The following is a 23,640-nucleotide window of genomic DNA, read 5'->3' on the forward strand; positions in this document are numbered from 1 at the left end:
TGTCTTAGATGCATTTCAAGCATCATCAGACTGCCAAGATGGCAGATTCCTGTTTAACTTGATTATTTATGTTTTTTTTCAATGATTTACTCTTTGTAATTAGATATAGTGAGTTGATGGTATTATACTGCAATTCTCTTTTAAACTAATTTAAAATACAGCATGGTTGCAGATCTGTCACAAATTATCCAAAACTTCTCCTATGTCAGAACAACACAAATTCTTTTGGGCAGGTAGTTGCAGTAATTCTGATATTTTCCTATACTTATAATAGGACATTCTACAATTTTAATGTCTGAGGTTGCTACTACAGCCATTGGAATCATTAGCATCTTTGCAGTTAATTTCAGTGAGAGCAGCACGGGGCCCTTACTGCAGAGTTGTAAATGCTATATTTTTAATGGTATCCACTGTATTACTGAAGGAACATCACTCCATGAAACAGCCTCATTGTACTGGTCTTTATTCATCCTAGTTTTCTGTTAAATGCATTTCGTCCACTTTCATTTTTATTTTTTCCTTAGATATGATAAAAACCTAGTGTTTGCCCAGCGCTGGGGAATTAGAAAAGGAATGATAATGGGATTCTTCACTGGTTACATCTGGTTCATAATCTTCCTGTGTTATGCATTAGCCTTTTGGTATGGCTCAAAACTTGTCCTTGAAGAAGAGGAGTATTCACCTGGGACTCTCTTACAGGTACTGATTATAATACTTGCTCCTTTCATATCTGATAGTTTTTCAGAACTGTCCCTGAACATGTACATTAGTTATCACCTAGCTTTCAGAGTGGTGACTGCTGTCTGACCATGCTTTTCTTTTCTGCTCTTTGCTCTCGTATTTAGTTGCCAAATATAAAATGGCAAATCACCCTATTTTTTCCCTGAACCTTCTTCTCCACTACTCCAGGATTCAGCTGCTATTTCTGTCTGTAAAGTTCAAACTCTGGTTCTTCCAGTGGTGTGCTGGAAGCACATTGTGCCAACTTTTATGCAGCTCTGGAAGCTGTTAGGTGAAGTAGAATGGCTATTCTAGAGACCAGTAGTTTAAATGTTATGGAACCTGAATCCTTAGATATTTTAATTATTCTCTACTGCTGGCAGATGGCCCTCAGATGGAACAACCTGAAATTGCACTTGCCACTAACAAGTCAGTGCAGTGATAAAGCCCGCCAGAGATTTCCTTGACTTGAACCCAATAACTGTAGTTCCACATTCCCAACTGGTAAATGGCAGCCAGCAGGGAACTGACAAACTGCAGCCAACATTGGAAGGGAATATCTCCAGTGCCGCCTTCTTTTCCGAGTTGTCAATCATCTTTCTTTTGCTTCAAATTTCTCACTTAGCACTCTAAACATATACACCCAGTCTCCAAATATTCCTTTCCGGGTCACTGAGAGGTTGTGCTGAACACCCACCCAATTAATTCAGCAAGGGTTAACCAAGCAATGCTTTCCCTTGTTATAATCAAAACCATTGGGCCTGGTTCCTTCTTGCTTACTCTGATTTTACAGGAGTGTAGCTTGGATGAGTTCAGTGGATAAGTTCAGTCTTGATTTATAATAGTGTGAATGAGAAGAGAATCTGCCCCTGTGTATTTTTCATTCTCCCCTGGCAATCGAGTTTACCTGCCACACCCTGCCAGCCTCTCCTTTACACATGCCTGTCTGCTGTTCTCAGACGGCTAGCTGAGTCCTTGACTGCTTCTTGCAGAATTCCACAGACATCACCAAACTAATGTAAATGGTTACACATAATCCTTTTCACATTTTTTAATTGTTTCCAAGCAGATCAGTCATAACAGAGCAAAAAGATGGGCCAAAATCAAAGGGCATATTCATTATCTGCTACATCAAGCTATCACATAACCAAGAAGGGACAGCATAAATCAAAATAAGTTCTAAACAAAAGTTTAATTCTAATGAGAGCAATTTGTACTGTAGCAATAGGAAGAACACGTACTAGGTTAATATTACATAGAATATATTACTGCCCAGTTCCTTGAAATAAAAGCAGCGAAGTAATGAAGAAGCCTTCCCCCTTCCTTGATCATTAAGAAAGGGATAGGTAATATGACCGAAAATATCATATTGCCTTTATATAAATCCATGGTACGCCCACATCTTGAATACTGCATGCAGATGTGATCACCCCATCTCAAAAAAGATATATTGGAATTTGAAAAGGTTCAGAAAAGGGCAACAAAAATTATTACGGGTATGGAACAGCTTCTGTATGAAGAGAGATTAATGAGAGTGGGCCTTTTCATCCTGGAAAAGAGACGACTAAGAGGGAATATGATAGAGGTCTATAAAATCATGACTGGTGTGGAGAAAGTAAATAAGGAAGTGTTATTTACTCCTTCTCATAATACAAGAACTAGGGGTCACCAAATGAAATTAATAGGTAGCAGGTTTAAAACAAACAAAAAAGTATTTCTTCACAAAACGCACAGTCAACCTGTGGAACTCTTTGCCAGAGGATGTTGTGAAGGCCAAGACTATAACAGGGTTCAAAAAAGAACTAGATAGATTCATGGAGGATAGGTCCATCAATGGCTATTAGCCAGAATGTTCAGGGATGGTGTCCCTAGCTTCTGTTTGCCAGAAGCTGGGAATGGGCGACAGAGGATGGATCACTTGATGATTACCTGTTCTGTTCATTCCCTCTGGGGCACCTGGCATTGGCCACTGTCAGAAGACAGAATACTGGGCTAGATGGGCCTCTGGTCTGATCCATTATGGCTGTTCTTATGATCTTATGATCTCTGTCCTCCAGTATGCTGTTCTTTGAGTTCCCCACCCCTGATTATAATGACCAACACTTTCAGACTTGGGTGCCTACAGTTAGGCACATAAACATAAATTTATGCACCTTAGTAAAAGTGGTTTGATTTTCAGAGCACTCACAGCTCCCAATGAAGACAAGTTCTGGCAAATGCTTTCAGCATTCTGGCCTCCTCCCCAGCTTCCCTGCCAGGTCCTGTTGGGCTCTTGGAGTGCAGTGTTTTCAGCCCACTGGTGTTCGCCCCTGCTGGCTGAGGTCTCTAGTGATGCTGCACAAGAAACATGGCCTTTCTTCAGATCCCATGTCAGATCTCCTCTCATGCTACCGTGAATTAGCGCAAAAGGACATGATCCTTGGATTTTCAGAAAGGGGTGATCAGCCAGTGATTCCTTCCTGGGGTTCTTGGCTAGGATTGGAGAAGAACACTCTCATTGGGTAGGGCTGGGGTGAGCTGCTGCAACAGCATGCATTGCAAAACCAGAGGAGGAATGTGGGTATGCTGGAGGAGTGGAGCTGCGGCTTCCACAAATACAGTAGCTATGAAGTGATACAGCATTCTACCAAACGGGCCTGCACGTTGTCCCATCCCACACTTGCTCAGTTCAAGCACTGGCAGGTGGAGTATGGGTTCTAATGGCATAGGCACTATTGCTGTGGGCCCTTTTATGTAGGGGGGGGAATCCTCTCAGAGGCAGGAACCTGCCTTTGTAGCAAGGTTTGCAGGTGTGATAGATATACAGCCATCAGTCCCACATTAACAGCAACAGTACTTCAACCAAACAGTATTTTAAAGCTGCTGATTGAGCATAATACCAAGTAACGCGATGCATTTGAAACTCCAAATACAGAGGGCACATCACCATGCTGTCCTATATGTTTTCAAGCATTGGAGCATCAATCCTGCTTGCTGGCCCCAAACATGTCCAGAAGGCTCAGTCCTTATCTAGTTACCACCCGGGTGGTACCAGGTTGTTTTCTAAGCTCTAAGAAAAAAATTAATGTAAAGCAGTTAATGTCTTCCCATGTTTTTTCAGGTTTTCTTTGGAGTCTTAATAGGTGCTTTAAGTCTTGGTCAGGCTTCTCCTTGTTTGGAGGCTTTCGCCACTGGCCGCGGCGCTGCAACAAACATCTTTGAGACGATAGATAAGGTAAGTATGGAATTCCTAAGCTCTGTCAGTTTGCTGTGAAAAATAGTTAAGTAAGCCCCGTGCAGGGTAGGCTTTTATTGGCAGTGTAAATTAGAAAAATGAGGGTAATTAAGAAACAGCTGACTGCACAAGAAAAAGACCTAGCTGCAATTTATAAAGAGGGTATTGAATCGACATCTTTAAATGTTTTGTTTATGAATATTCAAGTTTTTACCAAATACTGATATTTCATGCTCAGGTCTCATAAGTGCAGCTAATGATCAGCTATGAATTAAGGCTAAAGGCTCAGAAGAAGGTTTTAATATTCATACTGTAGCCAAGCTCCAGGAAACACCAAATCTCCAGCTGATGTAAATGGATATAGCACCATTGATGTCAATGGACTATGCAGCCTTGCACCAGCTGAGGCTCTGTCTCCCAAAGCCCGTCGGTGTGTTTAGATGAGAACAGAAGTTTGTGTTTTTAATTGTTGTTATGCTATCTTTATATGTTATTTAACATGATTCTAATAGAAAGTGAACTTACTCATAATTATACCATTGTGTGCTGTGACTTTTCCTTGAATTTTTTTACCATGACAAAGCCACAATATTTCTTATGCTTTGCCATGACACACACCCAGCCTTTCTAATGGATTATCCCCAGTGACGTAACGTAACAGACTGAGAGAGATGGCTGTGTGCCCCCTGCAGAAGTCATTTCTCTTCCCAACTTTCCTCACCAGTGACAACCACATTGTCACTTTAGCTTAGAGTCTTATGCTCCTGTAGCAGAGTCTGTATGGCTTTGGAGTACAGCCCAGAGCTGTTCAAACTGAAATGTCATTGTTTTGTATGTTGGACGGAATACTGCATCTACTGCAGCAAAGTCTCGGTTGTTTAACACCAAATAAATAACATGACAAATTCTACTCTAGAAACCTACCATTGACTGCATGTCAGAAGAGGGCTACAAGCTGGATAAAATAAGAGGTGACATTGAATTCCATAATGTAACATTCCATTACCCATCCAGGCCAGAAGTAAAGGTGATTATTCATCATTCCTCTTTTGGCTAATTTACTGTAACTAAATGGAATATGCTGTTATGCCAGTAATCTGTAAACTTCTATGTTAGAGCTTACTTTCCAAAAGCACAAGCCCTTTGTTTAAAAGTAGGCAATTAATTATTTTGGTGTCAACAGTGTTAGAAGTTGTGTAGTTTTCATTTCCAGCACATCTATGAGAATTCTTTTCTGTAGACTATAAGCTCACAAAAATTCAGTTGGGTTTATCTGCATACTGTTTCCCTCCCTTAGACCATCACTGACAGGTGTTTGTTCATCCTGTTCTTAAAAACCGCCAATGATGGGGATTCCACAGCCTCCCTTGGACGCTTATTCCAGAGCTAAACTATCCTTATAGTTAGAAAGTTTTTCCTTACAGCTATCCTAAATCTCCCTTGCTGCAGATTAAGCCCATTACTTCTTGTCCTACCATCAGTGGACATTGAGAACAATTGATCAGTGTCCTCTTCATAACAGCCCTTAACATATGTGCAGACATAAGGACATAAGAATGGCCATACTGGGTCAGACCAAAGGTCCATCTAGCGCAGCGTCCTGTCTTCCAACAGTGGACAATTGCCAAGTGCCCCCAAGGGAATAAACAGAACAGGTACTCATCAAGTGATCCAGCCCCTGTTGCCCATTCCCAACTTCAGGCAAACAGAGGCTGGGGACACCATCCCTGCCTATCCTGGCTAATCGCCATTGATGCACCTATTGTCCATGAATTTATCTAGTTCTTTTTTGAACCCTGTTATAGTCTTGGCCTTCACAACATCCTCTGGCAAAGGCTTGCTATCAGGTCCCCCCTCAGTCTTCTTTTCTCAAGACTAAACATGCCCAGTGTTTTTAACCTTTCCTCAGAGGTCAGGTTTTCTAAAACTTTTATAATTTTCATTGCTTTCCTCTGGACTCTGTCCAATTTGGCCACATCTGGTGAGGCATCACCAGAACTGAATAGAGCGAGACGGTTGCCTCCCGTGTCATACATACAACACTCCTGTTAATACATCCCATAATGATATTAGCCCTTTTTGCAACTGCATCACATTGCTGATTTGCATTCAATTTGTGATTTACAAATATAACCCCCAGAGCCTTTCTGCAGTACCATTGTTAAAACAGTTATTCTCCATCTTGTGGTTGTGCATTTAATTTTTGTTTCCTAAATGTAGACTTTGTACTTGTCTATATTGAATTTCATCTTGCTGATTTTAGACCAATTCTCCTATTTGTCAAGGTTGTTTTGAATTCTATCCTGTCATTCAAAGTGCTTGCAACCCCTCCCAGCTTGGTTTGATCCGTAAATTTTATAAGCATGGTCTCCACTCCATTATCCAAGTCATTCATGAAAATATTGAATAGTACTGGACCCAGGACTGACCCCTCCAGGACCCTGCTAGATACCTCCCCCACATTGACAGTGAACAATTGATAACTACTCTTCAAGTATGGTCTTCCAACCAGTTTTGCACCCATCTTATGGTATGGAAATCTAAACCACATTTCTGTAGTTTACTTATGAGAATGTCATGTGTGTCAAAAGCTTTACTAAAAGTCAAGATATATCATGTCCACCACTTCCTCCCATTCACTAGGCCATTAACCCTGTCAATGAAGGAAATTAGGTAGGTTTGGCATGATTTGTTCTTGACAAATACATGCTGGCTATTCCTTATAACCCTATTATCCTCAAGGTGCTTACAAATGGATTGTTTAATCATTTGTTCCACTATCTTTCCAAATATTGAAGTTAGACTGGCTGGTCAATAATTCCACAGGTCCTCTTTATCCCCTTTTGAAAGGTTGCTCTATGTGTGCCTTTCTCCAGAACTCACCCATTGTCCATGAGTGCTCAAAGATAATTGCTAATTGTTCCGGGATTACTTCAGTTAGTTCTTTAAGTACGGAAGTTGAATTTCATCATGCCCTGCTGATTGGATTATATCTAATTTATCTAAATAGTCTTTAACCTGTTCTTTCCCTATTCTGTCTTGCATCCTTCCCCCTTGTTGTTAATATTAATTACTCAGCACAATTAATATTAACTATTATCTGTCCATCATTAAGCTTTTTAGTGAAAACTGAAGCAAAATAGGCATTAAACACTCCAGCCTTCTTGACACCATCAGTTATTAGATCTCCTTCCTTGCTAAATAGAGGACCTACACTTTCCTTCTTCTTGCTGTCTTGCTCCTAATGTACTTAAAGAATCTCTTATTATCTTGTATGTCCCCTGCTACGTGTAACTCACTTTGTGCCTTAGCCTTTCTGATTTTGCCCCTAGAAGCTTGTGCTGTTCTTTTGTATTTCTTCTTAGCAATTTGTCCACGTTTCCACTTTTTATTGGATTCCTTTTATTTTTCAGAGCTCCATAATCAACTATACAGTTCTATAAATTTATGCAAAAATAGGATAGAAGGTAGTAAAACAAAATGAGTGAAGATTTTATAATTTAATTCTTCCATTGTCCTGGGGAAGTGCAGTGCATTATACTGTAAAGTGCTAGGAAGAGGGAAACAAACACTGGCTGTATGTCCTCTTGCTTCACTGCTGCTGTGACAAGGTCTGCTTGAAAAGAGTATTATTGGGCAAACAAATAAATGCAGCCACTTCTAGACACGGCAGCATATTAAGTATCATATTATTCTATACAATGTCTTTGGTGCAAACATAACATGTAGATTTTAGCAGGTACTCATAACACATATGCAGCATTTGTCAAAAGGTATTAGAGCTAAATTATCCTCTAGGATGTATCCATCTCGTCTTCATTTCAGTGGGAATCAGACATAACCAACAAAAATCAGAATTTCCCTGTATATCCTTCATGGAAAATAATGCTCTTAACGAACTCTAATATCAAGTTTTTCAGTTTATTTAAAAATCCTTTGGTTCTCTTTTCCCCTCTTCATTTAAGATGAAAGCAAAACATGATGATTTCCAGTCCATCTGCTTGGCTTCAGGAATTTTGTAGTTACAATGGATGGTCTCTCTTGTGCTTTCAGATTTTGGATAATCTTAGCATGGTTATTAAATCAGGGGAGACAACTGCTTTTGTTGGACCCAGTGGAGCTGGAAAAAGCACCACAGTGCAGCTCATTCAGCGGTTCTATGACCCTACTGAAGGCATGGTAAGTGTCTCACTCCAGCAAGGTTTCTCTAACCTTATTCACTTTGAAGGGTATCATCGTTTTTACTCAAAGTTGGGAAGCAGGATTCTGGATTTTTTAAAAAATCCAGTCCAAGAAACAGTGACTGAGGAAATGAGCAGGATGCTTTGTTTAGTTCTGTTCTGGAGTCTCCTGAATGATACAATCAGCAATATTTATGGGAAAGAAAAGAAATTTTTAGTGAGGACAAAAGTGGTTTCCCTACAAAATAAGAATTAAATGCTAAGCTTCAATGAGAACTGCACTTATGTATATAAAGGTCGTTTTTAGGATAGGGAATCCAGAAGTGACAAACAGTTTTAAATCCTGAGAAATGTAGTCTTGAGCACTTAATCATTATCCTATAATTAAGGCTAAGATTTAGTCACGGATATTTTTAGTAAAAGTCACGGACAGGTCTCAAGAAAAATTCATGGAAGCTGATTATCTGTCTGTGACTTTTACTAAAAATACCCATGACAAAATGGGGAGCTCAGCTGTGGGGTCCCCACACTGCCCTTAGTGGCTGGGCAACTGTGGGGGGCCACTGGGAGCTCTGGAGATCCCCACTGCCTGTGGGGGCTCGGTGCTCTGAGGTTCCCCCATGCCCATGGCGGCCAGGAGCTCCAGGGTCCCCCCGACGCCCTGCAGCTCCCAGCCACTGCGGGCTGAAGTCACGGAGGTCACTGGAAGTCAAGGAATCCGTGACTTCCATGACCTCTATGAAAAAAAAAAACATAGCTTTACCTATAATACTGCTACAGTATATGCTGAATGGATTGGCTATGTCTTATTACCAGCAGCAGAAATATTTAATATATAAACATTCTTATTTCATTAACATTTGGCTTAATGGTATAAATCACATAAATGGTGCTCTGTAACTGAACGTTAAAGAGTCAAAGGATGAGTGAAGTATAAACAGATTCTCACTAAGTCATATTATGGTGATCTTTCCATAATTTCCTCATGTCCTAGTTATGCTAATAGAGAATGAATTTATGATTGTTCAGTTATTTTTGTGAACATTTTTATCAAAAATGTCTGGTTTTGAACATTTTCCTTTTCACATTTTTTTAGTTTTCATTGTTCCTTTTCCCCTCCCTTTATTTCCCTTTCCCCCTTTTTTTCCCTTCTTCTGTTTTGCCAGTGAAGAAAGGAGGGGGAGAAGGAAAATGAGGGGGGAATATAGAACTGAAATACAAACAATAAACCCCTAAATTTTCATTTTCCAGTTTTGTAAAAAAACAACCTGAACATTTTTTAAAAATCCTTTTTATTTTGCAAAAATTTCTATTTTCTAAAGTCCATTTCTCATCCCAAAACCAAATCAGTTGAAATCTTTCCACCAGCTCTATTACAAACACGGATTAGTTCTCATAACCAACCCCTGAGATGTAGGTATAAGAAACTGAGGCAAATGAACTAAAATGTCAGTTTTGGAAAAAAAAATCATTCTGAATTAGGATGAAAAGTCAAATGTGAAATTTTTAATGGGAAGCGATTTATCTTTAGATTTTCGTAGATTAATGGATTATAAAGCCAGAGGGAACCACTGTGATCATAAAGTCTGGTCATAGGATTTCCCTGCATTAATTCCTATTTGAGCATATTTTTGGAAAAACATCCAATCTTGATTAAAGATTTATATGATACAGTATAGCAAACATAATTGTTTACTTCACTGGGGGGTGGGAAGCAGTCATCTTCTTGCTGGGTTGAGCCCAGTATTCTCATTATTTCTTTTTATAGTTTTATTTTTGAATCTATAGTCTGTAGTCCAAGGCTGGTTTTGAGCTCTCTTGTACCAGAATGACTCTGGAGTAACTCCATTTGAGGCTGTAGAGTTACAGCACTGTGAGATCAGCTGCTTTTCTACTTTTAACTGGTGTTCTTCTGTAGGTTACCCTTGATGGCCATGACATTCGCTCCCTTAACATTCAGTGGCTGCGCTCACTGATTGGTATTGTTGAGCAAGAACCAGTCCTGTTTGCTACCACAATTGCAGAGAACATTCGCTATGGCCGTGATGATGCTAGTATGGAAGACATCATCAAAGCAGCCAAGGAAGCCAACGCCTACAACTTTATCATGGATCTGCCACTGGTAAATTTTGCCTGTTAAAGTATTTCATCAGAACTTGATGAATAGTGAACAAATTCCTCTTCTTTCCCTCTGCAACCAGGACCAGGACTGGAGAATGGCAAACAAACCCCTATCTTTCAAAAAGGGAAAAAAGAGGACCCAAGGATTATAGACCAGTCAGCTTAACTTTGATACCTGGAAAGATATTGGAACAAATGATTAAACAATCAATTTGTAACCACCTATAGGATAATAGGGTGATAGCGAACAATGGATTTGTGAAGAACAAATCATGCCAAACCAACCTAATTGCCTTCTTTGACAGTGTTATTGGCATAGTGGATGGGGGGCAAGCAGTGAAGGTGATATATTTTGATTTTTAGTAAGGCTTTTCATGCAGTCCCACATGACATTCTTATAAGCAAACTAGGGAAATGTGGTCTGGATAAAATTACTATAATGTGGGTGCAAAACTGGTTGAAAGATCATACTAAAAAAGTAGTTATGAATGGTTCATTGTCAAACTGGGGAAAGGTATTTAATTGGGTCCTGCAGGGCTCAGTCCTGCATCTGGTGCTATTCAATATTTTCATGAATGACTTGGATAATGGAGTGGAGAGTATGCTTATACAATTTGTGGATGACACCAAGCCGGGAGGGGTTGCAAGCATTTTGGTGGACAGGATTAGAATTCAAAACAACCTTAACAAATAGGAGAATTGGTCTGAAATCAACTAGATGAAATTCACTATAGACAAGTGTAAAGGAGCAATAGTCTCAAGTTGCAGTGTGGGGAGGTCTAGGTTGGATATTGGGAAACACTATTTCACTAGGAGGGTGGTGAAGCACTGGAATGGGTTACCTAGGGAGGTGGTGGAATCTCCATCCTTAGAGGTTTTTAAGGCCCGACTTGACAAAGCCCTGGCTGGGATGATTTAGTTGGTGTTGGTCCTACTTTGAGCAGGGGGTTGGACTGGATGACCTCCTGAGGTCTCTTCAAAACCTAATCTTCTATGATTCTAACTACATTTAAGAATTAAAAATCAAATTCACAATCACAAAATGGAGAATAACTGGTTAGACAATAGTACTGCTGAAAGGATTTGGGGGTTATAGTGGATCACAAATTGAATATGAATCAACAATATGATGCAGTTGCAAAAAAGGCTGATATCATGGTGGGATGTATTAACAGGAGTGTTGTATGTATGGCATGGCAGGCAACTGTCTTGCTCTATTCGGTTCTGGCAAGGCCTCAGCAGCAGTACTGTGTCCAGTTATGGGCACCATGTTTTATTAAAGATGTGGCCAAATTGGACAGAGTGCAGAGGAAAGCAATGAAAATTATAAAAGCTTTAGAAAACCTGACCTCTGAGGAGAGGTTAAAAACACTGGGCATGTTTAGTCTTGAGAAAAAGAAAACTGAGGAGGGAGGGACGCTGGAAGGATGTTTCGTGCCCTAGGCGAAACTTCCACCTTGCGCCCCCCCCATCCCCGAGCCCCCGCCCTGAGGCGCCCCCCCCCGCGGCAGCTCCCCCCCTCCGCCCTGAGGCGCTCCCCTGCCCCAGCTCACCCCTGCCCCACCTCCTCCCCGAGCATGCCGTGGCTGCTTCACTTCTCCCGCCTCCCAGGCTTGCGGCGCCAATCAGCTTAGGCGCCGCAAGCCTGGGAGGTGGGAGAAGTGAAGCAGCCACGGCGTGCTCGGGGAGGAGGTGGGGCAGGGGTGAGCTGGGACGGGGAGTTCCCCTGAGTGCCGCCCCCCCCCTTGCTGCAGGCGGCCCTCCCCGCACTCCACTGCCCCAGCTCCCTCCGCCTAAATGCCGGCGGCAACCGGGGCGGCCGAAGATCTTGCTGCCATGGTCGCTGCCGAAGAAAATGGCGCCCCCCAAATCCTAGCGCCCTATGCAACCGCCTAGGTCGCCTAAATGGTTGCACCGGCCCTGTGAGGAGGGTCCTGATAGCAAGTCTGCAAATATCTTAAGGGCTGTTATGAAAAGGACACTGATCAATTGTTCTCCATGTCCACTGAAGGTAGTACAAAAAGTGATGGGCTTAAACTGCAGCAAGGGAGATTTAGGTTAGATAGTAGTAAAACTTTCTAACTATAAGGATAGTTAAGCTCTTGAACAGGCTTCCAAGGAAGGTTGTGAAATCCCCATAACTGGAGGTTTTAAAGAACAGATAAGGCAAACACCTGTAAGGGATGATCTAGGTATAGTTGGTCTTGCCTCATCAGGGAAAAGGGGGGCTAGACTAGATGACCTTTTGAGAGCCCTTCCAGCCCTACAGTTCTGTGATTCTATGTACAACCTGTTCGGTACTCAAATGGATGGGGAGAAAGCATAGAATGAATCAGAACAGTAGAGTTATAGACATTCCTTTGAAGTGACTAAATCAAGGGTGCTACATGTATTTGGCCACATTTGGGAGCAAAGATGAATACACTCCCCAAGAAACATACACAGAACATTCAGTACCAGGGGAAATCTAGAACAATATGGTAATAATCAATACATCAAAGAGAGGAAAGGCAGATTTTCACACTTCCCAGGTCTGTTTCTGCCCAGGCAAAAAGCTAGTTAGGATCCAGTCCTCCCACTCACCTAAATGTGTTTTTGAATAGTCTATGAAGAAACTTCCAGCTCCCCACCCCCGTATATTAATACCATCTGGCATATGGAGGTTCCCCACCCCCTGAACCCCAACCTCCTATAGATGTTGGTTTGTCAGGCCCAGTAACCTCTGTGCCCCCAGCTCATATTAATTGGCATTTTAGTCTCTCGGGATATTATTTAAGTATCTGACTGGCCTAAACAGATTCCTGGACAGGGTTAAAATACAATTAATTTGCCCAGAGGCATACATTTTATCATCCCAAGCCCCTTTCCTAGGTTCCCAGGTGAAGTAGATAGGCCACATTAGAAGGACTGTAATACACACATAGCTTGCAGTGTCCTTGGCAGTAGAGAAAAGGCAGAATTTGGTTATAAGTGAATATATGGAGATTCTATACTGGGACTATAGGACATAGACAAGGCCATATTTGGCTCTCTAGCTCCCAAACTAACTTCACACAAGCTGTGCAGTCACCTAAATCCTGACCTGGACTAAACAGTGCCCGTGTGCCTGAGATTGCTACACTACAGTGATCAGTCATCTAAGGCCACATGAGTCCCTTCCATCTACAGACAAGCCCAAACTGCTGGAATGTTAGCTGGTGAGCTGCCCAATGGGGAGGGAGAAATGAGTAATTTTCATCCATGGTGCAGTTCTTGCTGATTGAATTATACTGGGTCAAAATGAACCTTAAGTTTTATTTAAGTATATACGTTTGGTTTGGGACTGGCACACATGAGAAGCCCAGTTTGGGAAGAAAGGGTTTGTTAAACATGGAGGAGTCTGCTCTACAGCTCTATGAAGGATCTAGAACCCTAACACATTGTACTTGTCTTCCAAAGGTTGTTATTCATTTTGGGCCTGCTCCCATGGAAATCTATGAGAGATTTTTACTATTGACGTCAATGGGAACAGAACAGAATTCTTTGTTATTTATTCAATTTTTCTCTTCTACCCAGCAATTTGACACCCTTGTTGGAGAGGGTGGAGGCCAGATGAGTGGAGGTCAGAAACAAAGGATAGCTATTGCTCGAGCCCTTGTCCGAAACCCTAAAATCCTGCTACTAGATATGGCCACATCAGCATTGGACAATGAAAGTGAAGCTATTGTCCAAGAAGCACTTCATAAGGTTTGCTATTTTATATCAGTAGTCATTATTAACGGGACAGAAATACATTTTCAAAGCATTGTGTGGAAGATGCTTTTGTACTGTTATAAATTATTGTTTGACCTTTTTTAAAGAATCTCAGCAGTGACAGAGAATTGCTGTTAACATTTTCAATCTAGCTGAAACATTAAAAAAATCTGTAGAGCTGTTGATAAAAGTTCTATTAATTCTTTACATTAAAGTTCCAAAGTGGGCATTTGAAATTATACACAATAAGAATGATTTTATATAAATGAGAGATGTTAGTCATTATGCACAGTCTAGCAATATGAAAGTCCATAATGTAGCTTTTCTACGGATTTCAACTGATGACTATTTTGGAATCAAAATGTGAACATTCTTATTTTGAGATTATATGTAAAAAGCACCTTTTGCTCAGAAATTATCCTATTTTTTTCTTAGAAATCAGCTTGATCTTGGGGGGTTCATTTATGAATGAAAAATTCATGCAATGTGATAAAAATTTTGGCAAAATGGCTCTAACTTAACATTTGTAGCAAAGTGAAATAACTCAGATTTTAAGTAGTTTTGCTATTCATTGTGAATATAAAAACCATTTTACCATGAACAAACTGTGATATATTTTTGTAAACAGAGACCAACATTTTCAGACTTGGTTGCTTCAAGTCCACAGTCTGCTGTGCTGAAGGGGTCCCTGAATATGCGCAGTGGTTCATGACCTATAGCGGTCTCAGGAAACTTCACATACACTTAGGGATTTCTTTCACAGACCAGATGGCATTTCTTCTCACAAACAACATGGTTGCAATGGATTATCTGAACAGACAAATGTTCTCTGTCCCCTTTATTAGGTCAGGAAACAATGTGTCTGTGGGACTGGTGCATTCAGAGCAAGGTAACCATGTCTGCAGAGCATCTGTCAAATGCCAAATATACTACTGCCAATAATCTGAGTCAGAAAGGAGTGGATCAGTGTGATCAGTCACTCAGGCCCTCACTGCATATCTGATTTCTGCCAAGTGAGGTTACCTAGACTTGGACTTGTTTTAACTTGTAGCAAACAGTTGTGTGAGAATATAAAGGTCCAGGGAGCTGTGTGTAACACCTGTCAACTACTGCTTTAAAAAGTTCTGTGGTGCACAGATACTATAGTGATGTGGGCCCTTTACACACCCAAATAGATCGGCTATGTGCTAGGCACATATTTCCTACAGAGTGGTTCTGAGGAGGCAATAAATTCACAGAGCATGAGTTACCTTGGTAAGTGATCCCTTTTCATTGATTGCATGATCATTCTTGAAATCAGAGATTTCTTATCAGTTTCCATATGCACCTCAACTCCAGCTTAGTTTTATATTAAAAGCCTTAAACCTTTTAATTACCATTCAAATGAGCATTCATTACCCTTAGATGTAGTATCTTTGATAATTATTTATATAGCACTGCAAATGTATGTGGTGCTCTGCAATATATTCAGAAGAACTTACAGTCCAAGGGCCGGGTCCTGAGAGATGCTGAGGTCAGTGGGAGAGATTGGTGCTCAGCAGGGGCTTGATCTAAAGCCCATTTAAGTCAGGTTTTTACTTATGGATCATGCTTCAGGTGCTCAGCTCAGCATCTCTCAGGATATCAGGTTGCTGTCCTAACAATAATGTTATTCCTCCTCTCTCTCTCAGGCGCGCCTTGGGCGCACTGCAATCTCAATAGCTCATCGTCTGTCCACAGTCAAAGCCGCTGAGGTCATCATTGGGTTTGAGCATGGAAGGGCGGTTGAGAGAGGAACACATGAGGAGCTACTGGAAAGGAAAGGGGTTTATTTCACACTGGTGACCTTGCAAAGCCAAGGAGACAAGGCACTTACTGAAACAGCAGTGAAAAGCAAGTGTTTTATTCTGTTTTTATGAAATTAAATTAAATCCCACAGAACACAGAGCATCTATAGATTCCTTTGTTAGTGTTAGTTGATTGTTCTCCTTTGATTTTTCTCAAGGCTGAATTTTAGTGTCCATAGAAGTGATATACCGATAGCACTTGTCAAAATGTTTTTTTGCACATGTGTGCTGAGCAATCTTCCTCATACAGATCTGTCAGCATATACCATTTTTGACCTGCAATACCCTGGCATTTTATATCTCTTTTACTATTGATAGTTTGGTGATGTTGTATTAGAAAAACAGACAAATTATGGAATATGCCAAGGCCACCCTATTTGTTTTACTAGTGATCCAAGGCAGAAGTAAAAAGCTAATATAATGATCAGTTATACTGCTGTGAAACAATAGACTGTGATCATCTTTGAGGATGAAAGCATTTCCTGCCACTTAACAACTTGTATTACCAAAATGTTGAAACACCCATACTAGCCACAACCACAGTTTCAAAATATGATTGTCATGGGGTTCATATTAAATTTACCTAACTTTAGTATGTCAAATATAAATTACCAGTAATATAAAATGTATAGTATTCTAAGACATAGTGGCAAAGATGAATTGCATTCTTTTTGTTAATGTATTCTACAAAATATTCCAGCTATGAATTGGAGATATTTTTTGTTTTGCAAATAAACAATTGGTTTAGTTCAATTTTAATACTAACTAAAGAGCTTCTAACATTATACTTTACAATTGCAGAAAATGATTTGCTTGTTACACCAAACCTTAAGAAAGACCAGTCGTTTAGCCGTGGGAGCTATCGAAGAAGCTTGCGGTAAGCCTTTAAAACACTGACACCTCTTGATACATTTCCAGACGTTTGTATTCTTTGGTGACTTCCTAAATCACATGGTGCTGAGGTGGCACTGCAGAACAGGGTGAGAGAATACTGCAAACACCTTCACTAAAGCACATAGAGACATGGCAGGTGTGGAAATGTATAGACTGCATACTAAGACATCCAAACCCATGAAGTCAATGAAATGACTCCTACATTTATTCTCTCTCCACCCTATGTGCACTCTAATCTTATGGCCTCCTGCTCAAAGGGTGTAGGATTTGGGAGAAAACTGGGTGTGGCCATAGCTGGGTTGTCTTATACCTTTCTGGGCTCCCTACTAAGGCACAAAGTGACCATCAAACAAGACAAGTATTACTCTTGCTTTACAACAGTACATGAGGCTGGGGAGTAGCACTGGTATCTAGTCACATTAATAGCTTACTCTCTTGCACTCATACAGCAGACCTTGGTTTATAGAAGTGCAGGATCCGGGGCTTTAATTTGTGTAGCCATTTATGTTGGCTGTACGAGCCTTCTCATTCAGCTTATACTATAATGACTGATGAAGATGGCCACTGTGTTGAAGATATAGGACCAAATCCTGCCCTGTGATGCACAGGTAATAGAAGATGGTATCTGGTACTTCTTTACCTCACATTGAAGGCAGTCAGGATTCTGGCATAATGTTTTCATATTTATGTACTATGTCCGTGCATATATTCAGTGTGTACTCTAGTTAAATCAATCCAATAACTTGGAAAAAATTACTTGCTGTGGAATGTATTGATAAATTTGAGGAACCTTGACATTCTGTCTGAGAAGATACATCTTAGTGTTAACACACAAGGGCATTTTTGTTACCAGTTCTACCCAGAATCAAGCATTAAAGATTATAATCAATGGGCCAGATCCTGAGAGGAGCAGCCAGCCCAAAATTTCACTTACCTTAATGGGAGATGTGGGTGCTCAGCTGCTAAGTTAGAAATGGATTACCAAGAAACCGATACTCCTCTCTTCTGCATTGCTATCGAAAAGTTTATGAAAATGACAGCAGGGTCTGCTTGGATTTCACAACTCACTTCTGTCTCAGTGAAATCCTCTTTCTATTCAACACATTTTGTTTATTTTAGGTGGGGTTGATTCAGACGACACTGCCAAACCAGTGGCTGTAGACTAGGGCACCTACTGTCATGGATAGGAGGAAAATTACAGTATGCTGTTGAGTGCTCATGCTCCAGTATTGTTCTTGTGGAGTACAGCTACTATGTAATGACTGAGGCCCCTGTGGTGAAACTGACTAGAGTATCGTGAGGGAGCAGGATACCCCCACTTTTCTGTGGCCTGGGCAAACGTATTGCAAGTTAAACAGGAAAACCCAACCACTATTTCCCTAATTTCCCCACAAATACAAGCTGCATTTTCAGATATAAGAGAACAAGGTGCGGTACATGAACCTGAATAGAAGTATCTCTATCTGTTATGGAATTCCTCCTTCCCACAGAAGGAGATTGAGGAAGTTGGCAGCATGAAAGGCAATCTTAGGCCTTTGTAGCCACAGAGTTTGCAGGAGTCCTCAGCTTTGCTTCAACAAGCTCTGATTTCAGGTTCTGATATAAGCCGAGATAAAAACTGACCCAGTCTTCAAAACAAATATTGGGTCATTCAGTCCCTGAGGAACAAACCTTCTCACCCTTCTGTTTCACAGAGCTTCAGTTCGACAGCGTTCCAGGTCTCAGCTCTCTAATATAGTACCCAGCCATCCATTATCAATCACTGGAGACCAGTCAGACACTGTGTATCGAATACATCAATATGAAGAAGGCACATCTACACAAAAGGTCAGACATCATCATTCATTATTAGACTGCCGATAGATAAAGCATGTTTTCACATCTTTTGGCCCCGATAATAATATACAGTTAAGTATTTCTGTTATAGGTGGTTGTTGGTAGATATATCATCTTGCATGTGTCCTTTTTTATATTTAAACAAAGACATTACTCCCGGCCTCTATGCTCTCTGAGCTAAGTGCTGCATTGGATGGCACCTAATACGTATATATCCTCATGCAAAGCCTAGCACAGAGTAAGTCTGGCGATCTGGGTGTAGGTGAGGTTGAAGTGAACATATAAAAGCAGGTACAGGTTACATGAGGGGAAATGCTCATTTTGTGGAGTATAATAGTTGCTCAGAGGTAGAAATTGCACTGCTTGTTCATTATGGAGCAAGTCCCCCATATCCTCTGTGGACATGTGATAGTCCTTAGATAGTGTAATTGGGGCTTCATTCTGAGGCCACTGAAGTAAATGGGAAAGTCTTGGTGACTTCACTGGGCTTTGGATCAGTCTCCTGGTGTGGTTCAGCTGCATGGAGGATCGGGGCAGGATGCCTTTAAATGGCCAGTTCAGAACTAACTATTCAGGAATATGCACAGTGGCTATTTACAATCTGCCCTGAAGCTGCCAGCATCAATTCCTAGCACTTCATCAGCTCTGTATAGGGCAGTGTGGGAAGTGGCACTGCTGCTGCCAGCACCGTGCCAGGGTAAACAGAGGACTCCAGTCAGCAGGGCTGTGGCTCTGGCACCTTTGGCTTTCACCAACCTCAAAGGAAAAAGGAAAAAACAGAACATTCTTTTACCCCTCCTCCCTTATATTTCTGGTAAAAAGATGTACATTTCCAGTAAACTGAGCTGAAATAAATGAGCAGGGCTCAACACAGTAAGTGTTGTAATAGCCATTCTCTCCTAAATCAAAGATAAGGCAAGGAATAATTTGATGATGAATCTTCTGCACTTACTAGGAATAATTATGAGCATTCTTGCACCTGGTGTGAGGATAATTCACAAAACGTGAGGTATAATTAGTGTATAACTCAGAGGCCTCCTTTTTGTTCTAATTGTAATGGATGCCTATTCATCCCCCACACAGTGTCTACTCAATGCCTAAAGCCACAGTGTTTTGAAATACTACTTAAGAATTTGCCATGAACAATACAATAAGACACCCTGTGAGGAAATAATTTGAGGGCTCTGTAATGGCTCTTGCAGCCTGAGGGTTCTGAAGGGAGGAGAAGGTGAGCTGCCTGAACTGCAGTAGTTGGAAGCATAATGGCAGCATAGGGAAGCAGCAAGCGTAAAGATCTTCTTGACCCCAGTGTAACTCCACTGGAGTCAGGGAAGTTACTCCAGGGATCCATGTCCCATTGTCTCCCGACATGTTGGAGGGATTGTGTTCTGAGGCCCACCTGTGACAGCAGGCCCCACCAGGGAGCACAAGGCACTCTTATTATGGCTGTTTCCTGTGCAAGGACAATGGAAAGAAAGTGGCTCCCTCCCTGCACTTTTTCTTATGGCCACTGAAGCCCTAAGTGTGGCAATTATAAAAATTAAGAGACATGCTAACATTTTACTATTGAGTAAGGATTTTACTACCAGTGAGTGGCAGAGAGAGATTTCTATAAAGCCTTTGAAATACCAGTTTGAAAGTAAATGTATACCATAGAAATGACATGTCTGTGTTCATTTTAATACTTCCCAAAAGAATTTCAGCTTGCTTTTCAACCTTTACATCATGATATTTCTCTTAAGAGTCTAGGCCACCCTTGAGCACTGAATCCTATGAAACCATGTGGAAGTTTCAAGCCAGATCTATTAGTGGATGGCTCAGCTGCGAGCACACGGTTTTTCTATACCTCCCTCTTGGCTCTGCTTTCAGAACTAAGAAAACCTAGGACCACCATTGCCTAGGCCTTCCTGGCTAGGTCATATTTGCTCATAGTACAGATTGTAGCTAAGAGAGAGACAGTTGTCTGGTAATCTGAATGCAGAGAGTAAAATTATGCTCCCAAGAGCCATGGGAGCCCCTGTGTGTGGCTCTTACTAACTTCCATACAGTAGTAGGGGGTGAGCTGCCTCTATGGCACTGTCCCTTCCCCTTCTGGGCCCTAACAGAAGACTTTCCATAGGGTCAGGGTTTCCACTGGCTATGGGGACTGTGCAGGCTGGGGCTGGGAGTGGAGGCTTACTGATAGGTGCATGCAGGGGCTACGCTTCATTCCAGCACCAGCCACTCAAATATTTTCCGGGAAATACACTCTGTATATGGTGTGGGGTTGTGTCAGCCTGCTGAGAAGCAACATGACTATGATGCCACACTAATAAAAACACAATTTTTAAAAAAATCTGACCATGGTGAAGTAGCATGCTGAAGCTATAGCGCCTGGAAATTCTCTGCAGATGTGCAGTGCACAGGTCTGAACAGGATCATGGGCTGTAAGAGTGGAGCTTACTAAAGGTACCCTGATGTGGGGAGATGAATCCCTTATGGGTGTCATTGAGGGAATGTTTATGTGTCATAAACCAAATATATTTTGTTAGCAGACATTTGAGGAGGAAGAAGAGGAAGTGGAGCCTGCACCAGTCACCAGGATTTTGAAATACAATGCTCCAGAGTGGCCTTATATGTTGTTTGGATCTGTCGGCGCAGCTATGAACGGGGCAGTCAATCCACTCTATGCTCTATTATTCAGTCAGATTCTTGCGGTAAGTCATGGTAATATTTTTAAATTCATACAATAGTGTTGGTTATTACTCCTTCACCTTTAGAGCTTATAGTAGGCAAGAGTGGATGAACAAACTGAGACAGGAACTACTAAATGCTAATCTCAGCACTGATGTTGTCATCTTGGGCAAGTCTTTTAACCTCTCTGCCTCATCTTCTGAGTCTGTCAAGTGTGGATAATCCTTCTTACCTACCTGAGCAGGGTGATCTGATGAGTAAGAACCTGTTCCTGTTCTAGTCTATTCTACATAGCTTCTTATGCCACTCCCGTCACCATAGTATCTAATCAACTTTGCAGAAGCACATTACACAATGTGACTAACATCTGTTAAGTGTGGTTCCTTGTTTCTGTAAACCTCTCCCTAAGGGGAAAAAAGTTTGTGCAGTGAAGTGTAATGGGTTGGTATCTTGGGGTGTTTTGTATATGTATATGCTGCTCTGTGTTCGCATAAGAGGTGGCATAGTCAAAGAAGTGTGCCTTACACTTGGAACAGGAGATGGTGAGGTTTGTTATGGTTCCTGCAGGAGTTTGTTCCACAGTCTTGGACCAACCCCCAAGAAAGCTCTAACTCCTGCTCAGATGAGCTTTACCTAATTAATTAGGGCATCATTCATGCTCTTTCTGAAGTCTATGAGAATCCTGCTATTGACTTCAATAAGATGATGATTCAGGCTCTAATTTGTTCATGTTTCTAAAGTGCTCTGTATGTGGAAACTGTTAGTGTTAATTGAATTGTTTCAAATACCATTTTTTGAGGTAAAATGAAAAAAAAAGTGAGAAGTATCTATAACAAAATATTATTTCCCTTTTTAATTGTTTCTTAATCTGTCCTTCACCCTCAGCAGGAATTCGCCTGTTACATGAATGTACTAACAGAGACAGGGCCAAGGACTCTTGGTTTACTTAGCATCCACTCAGTGTAGATCACAGCTAATACAAATTCCTGTCTAGAAAATAAATTACTGGGAAAATGGGGCCTAGTCCCTGCTAAACCTTACCTATCTGTGTAGTTCCACTCTCCTCCCATGGAAAATCAATGGTTTTCAGGATCAGGCCTATATTTTGACCACAAGGTATCAAAATGTAATAGAATATAGAGCAAAATTAGAACACTTCAGAATATGAAAATACCTTAAGGCTCTGGGCCTGAGCTCTTCCTGGAAGGTAGTGAGCACCTTGATCTCCCTGGATGAATTCCTGATCTATAAGAATTGGGTCCAGTGGGAGCTGAAAATGCTCAGCACTTTGCTGGAGGCACTGTGCGTCCTGGAAGAATTGGGCCCCAACTGAGATACTTTAATGACCCAACAGCCATGCTTTATTATCCATAGCCCTAGAATGTTTTTGCTGTGCTAGTGCAGGGCCAGGCAGACAGCCTGCTAATAGATAGAGCGCACATCCTGCTCCAAGTACTGACTGATGATGGTGATAGACACGTTGGCTTGTGCTAGAGGAGAAATAAGCTCAGGGAAGAGGGGAAAAAAACACATTTGTGAATAGAAGAAGCCAAATCTAGTAAAAAGAGAGAAATGTTATTTGGAAAGTTCTCAGATGTTGCTATAAAAATAGACATGCAGAGTACATGCTGCAGTAGTAACACTGCAACCCTGTAACTGGGAGCAGACTGCATTCTTCTGTGTGATCAACTAGCTTTGCCAGCTGGTGAGGGAAGGAGGCATGGCTATGGCCCTCCCCTCAGAACATCTTCCTTGCAGGCTTTGGAGAAACTTGCACCTGCACTAAGGGGAAGCAGTGGCACTACTTCAGCCACAGTGTGGATGGTGAATGATGCAGAGTTTAAGGGAGGGAAGGTGCTTTGCACTCACTCCTTACACTTGCACAATTGGGGCTTGATCCTGCTCTATTGAAAATTTGTCATTTTGACTCCAGTGGGAGCAGGATCAGACTTCTGGTCGCAGTCACCTATCATCTAGCCCTATATCAGTAGTAAACTCAAATATATTTATAACGTGTTTCAGTATAAACACTTACAGGGATGCACTCTTGTGCATTTGGGAAAATTCCAAACTCTTTCCCCTCATTTAGAGCTCTCATTCATTCTGGAAAGTAAAGTATACTTAACCTGTTTCACAGCCATGTACTCTGATCCATAACACACTGTTAGTTTTATAAATTCATATTTCTGTTCCTTTGATAGACTTTCTGCTTCTACCATTTCAGATGAAGAAAGCTGGTTCTGAGAGCAATTGTAACAATTAACATCTGGTGTGTGAGGATGATCTGTTCTCACACTTGCTGTGTTTTGTGCTGGTTATATACACAAAATGCCCATTTTTATGAAGCATTTTTCATCCCATTTATATAAAGTTTAGACATATATTATGTGCTTATAATGCCATGTGGTGCAAGGATACAGAAAAAGACTAGAACTAAGAGCAA

General features: G+C 41.2%; 1 protein-coding gene across 3 annotated transcripts in view; it reads left to right on the forward strand.

Annotated features, from left to right (window-relative positions):
* ABCB11 (ATP binding cassette subfamily B member 11) overlaps positions 1-23,640 on the forward strand; it is a 72,209-nt gene that overhangs the window by 21,583 nt on the left and 26,986 nt on the right. For 2 of the 3 annotated variants that reach the window (XM_054044671.1, XM_054044670.1), the window contains exons 10-19: positions 525-699; positions 3,821-3,934; positions 4,851-4,961; positions 7,988-8,113; positions 10,034-10,237; positions 13,792-13,962; positions 15,639-15,840; positions 16,596-16,671; positions 18,383-18,515; positions 21,056-21,220. In XM_054044671.1, the coding sequence (XP_053900646.1) occupies positions 525-699; positions 3,821-3,934; positions 4,851-4,961; positions 7,988-8,113; positions 10,034-10,237; positions 13,792-13,962; positions 15,639-15,840; positions 16,596-16,671; positions 18,383-18,515; positions 21,056-21,220 (1,477 nt within the window). The remainder of the gene's footprint in view (positions 1-524; positions 700-3,820; positions 3,935-4,850; positions 4,962-7,987; positions 8,114-10,033; positions 10,238-13,791; positions 13,963-15,638; positions 15,841-16,595; positions 16,672-18,382; positions 18,516-21,055; positions 21,221-23,640) is intronic. The other variant, XM_054044672.1, reaches the window with a different exon arrangement.

This window comes from Malaclemys terrapin, chromosome 11, assembly GCF_027887155.1.
Source record: "Malaclemys terrapin pileata isolate rMalTer1 chromosome 11, rMalTer1.hap1, whole genome shotgun sequence".
Classification (NCBI taxonomy): domain Eukaryota; kingdom Metazoa; phylum Chordata; order Testudines; family Emydidae; genus Malaclemys; species Malaclemys terrapin.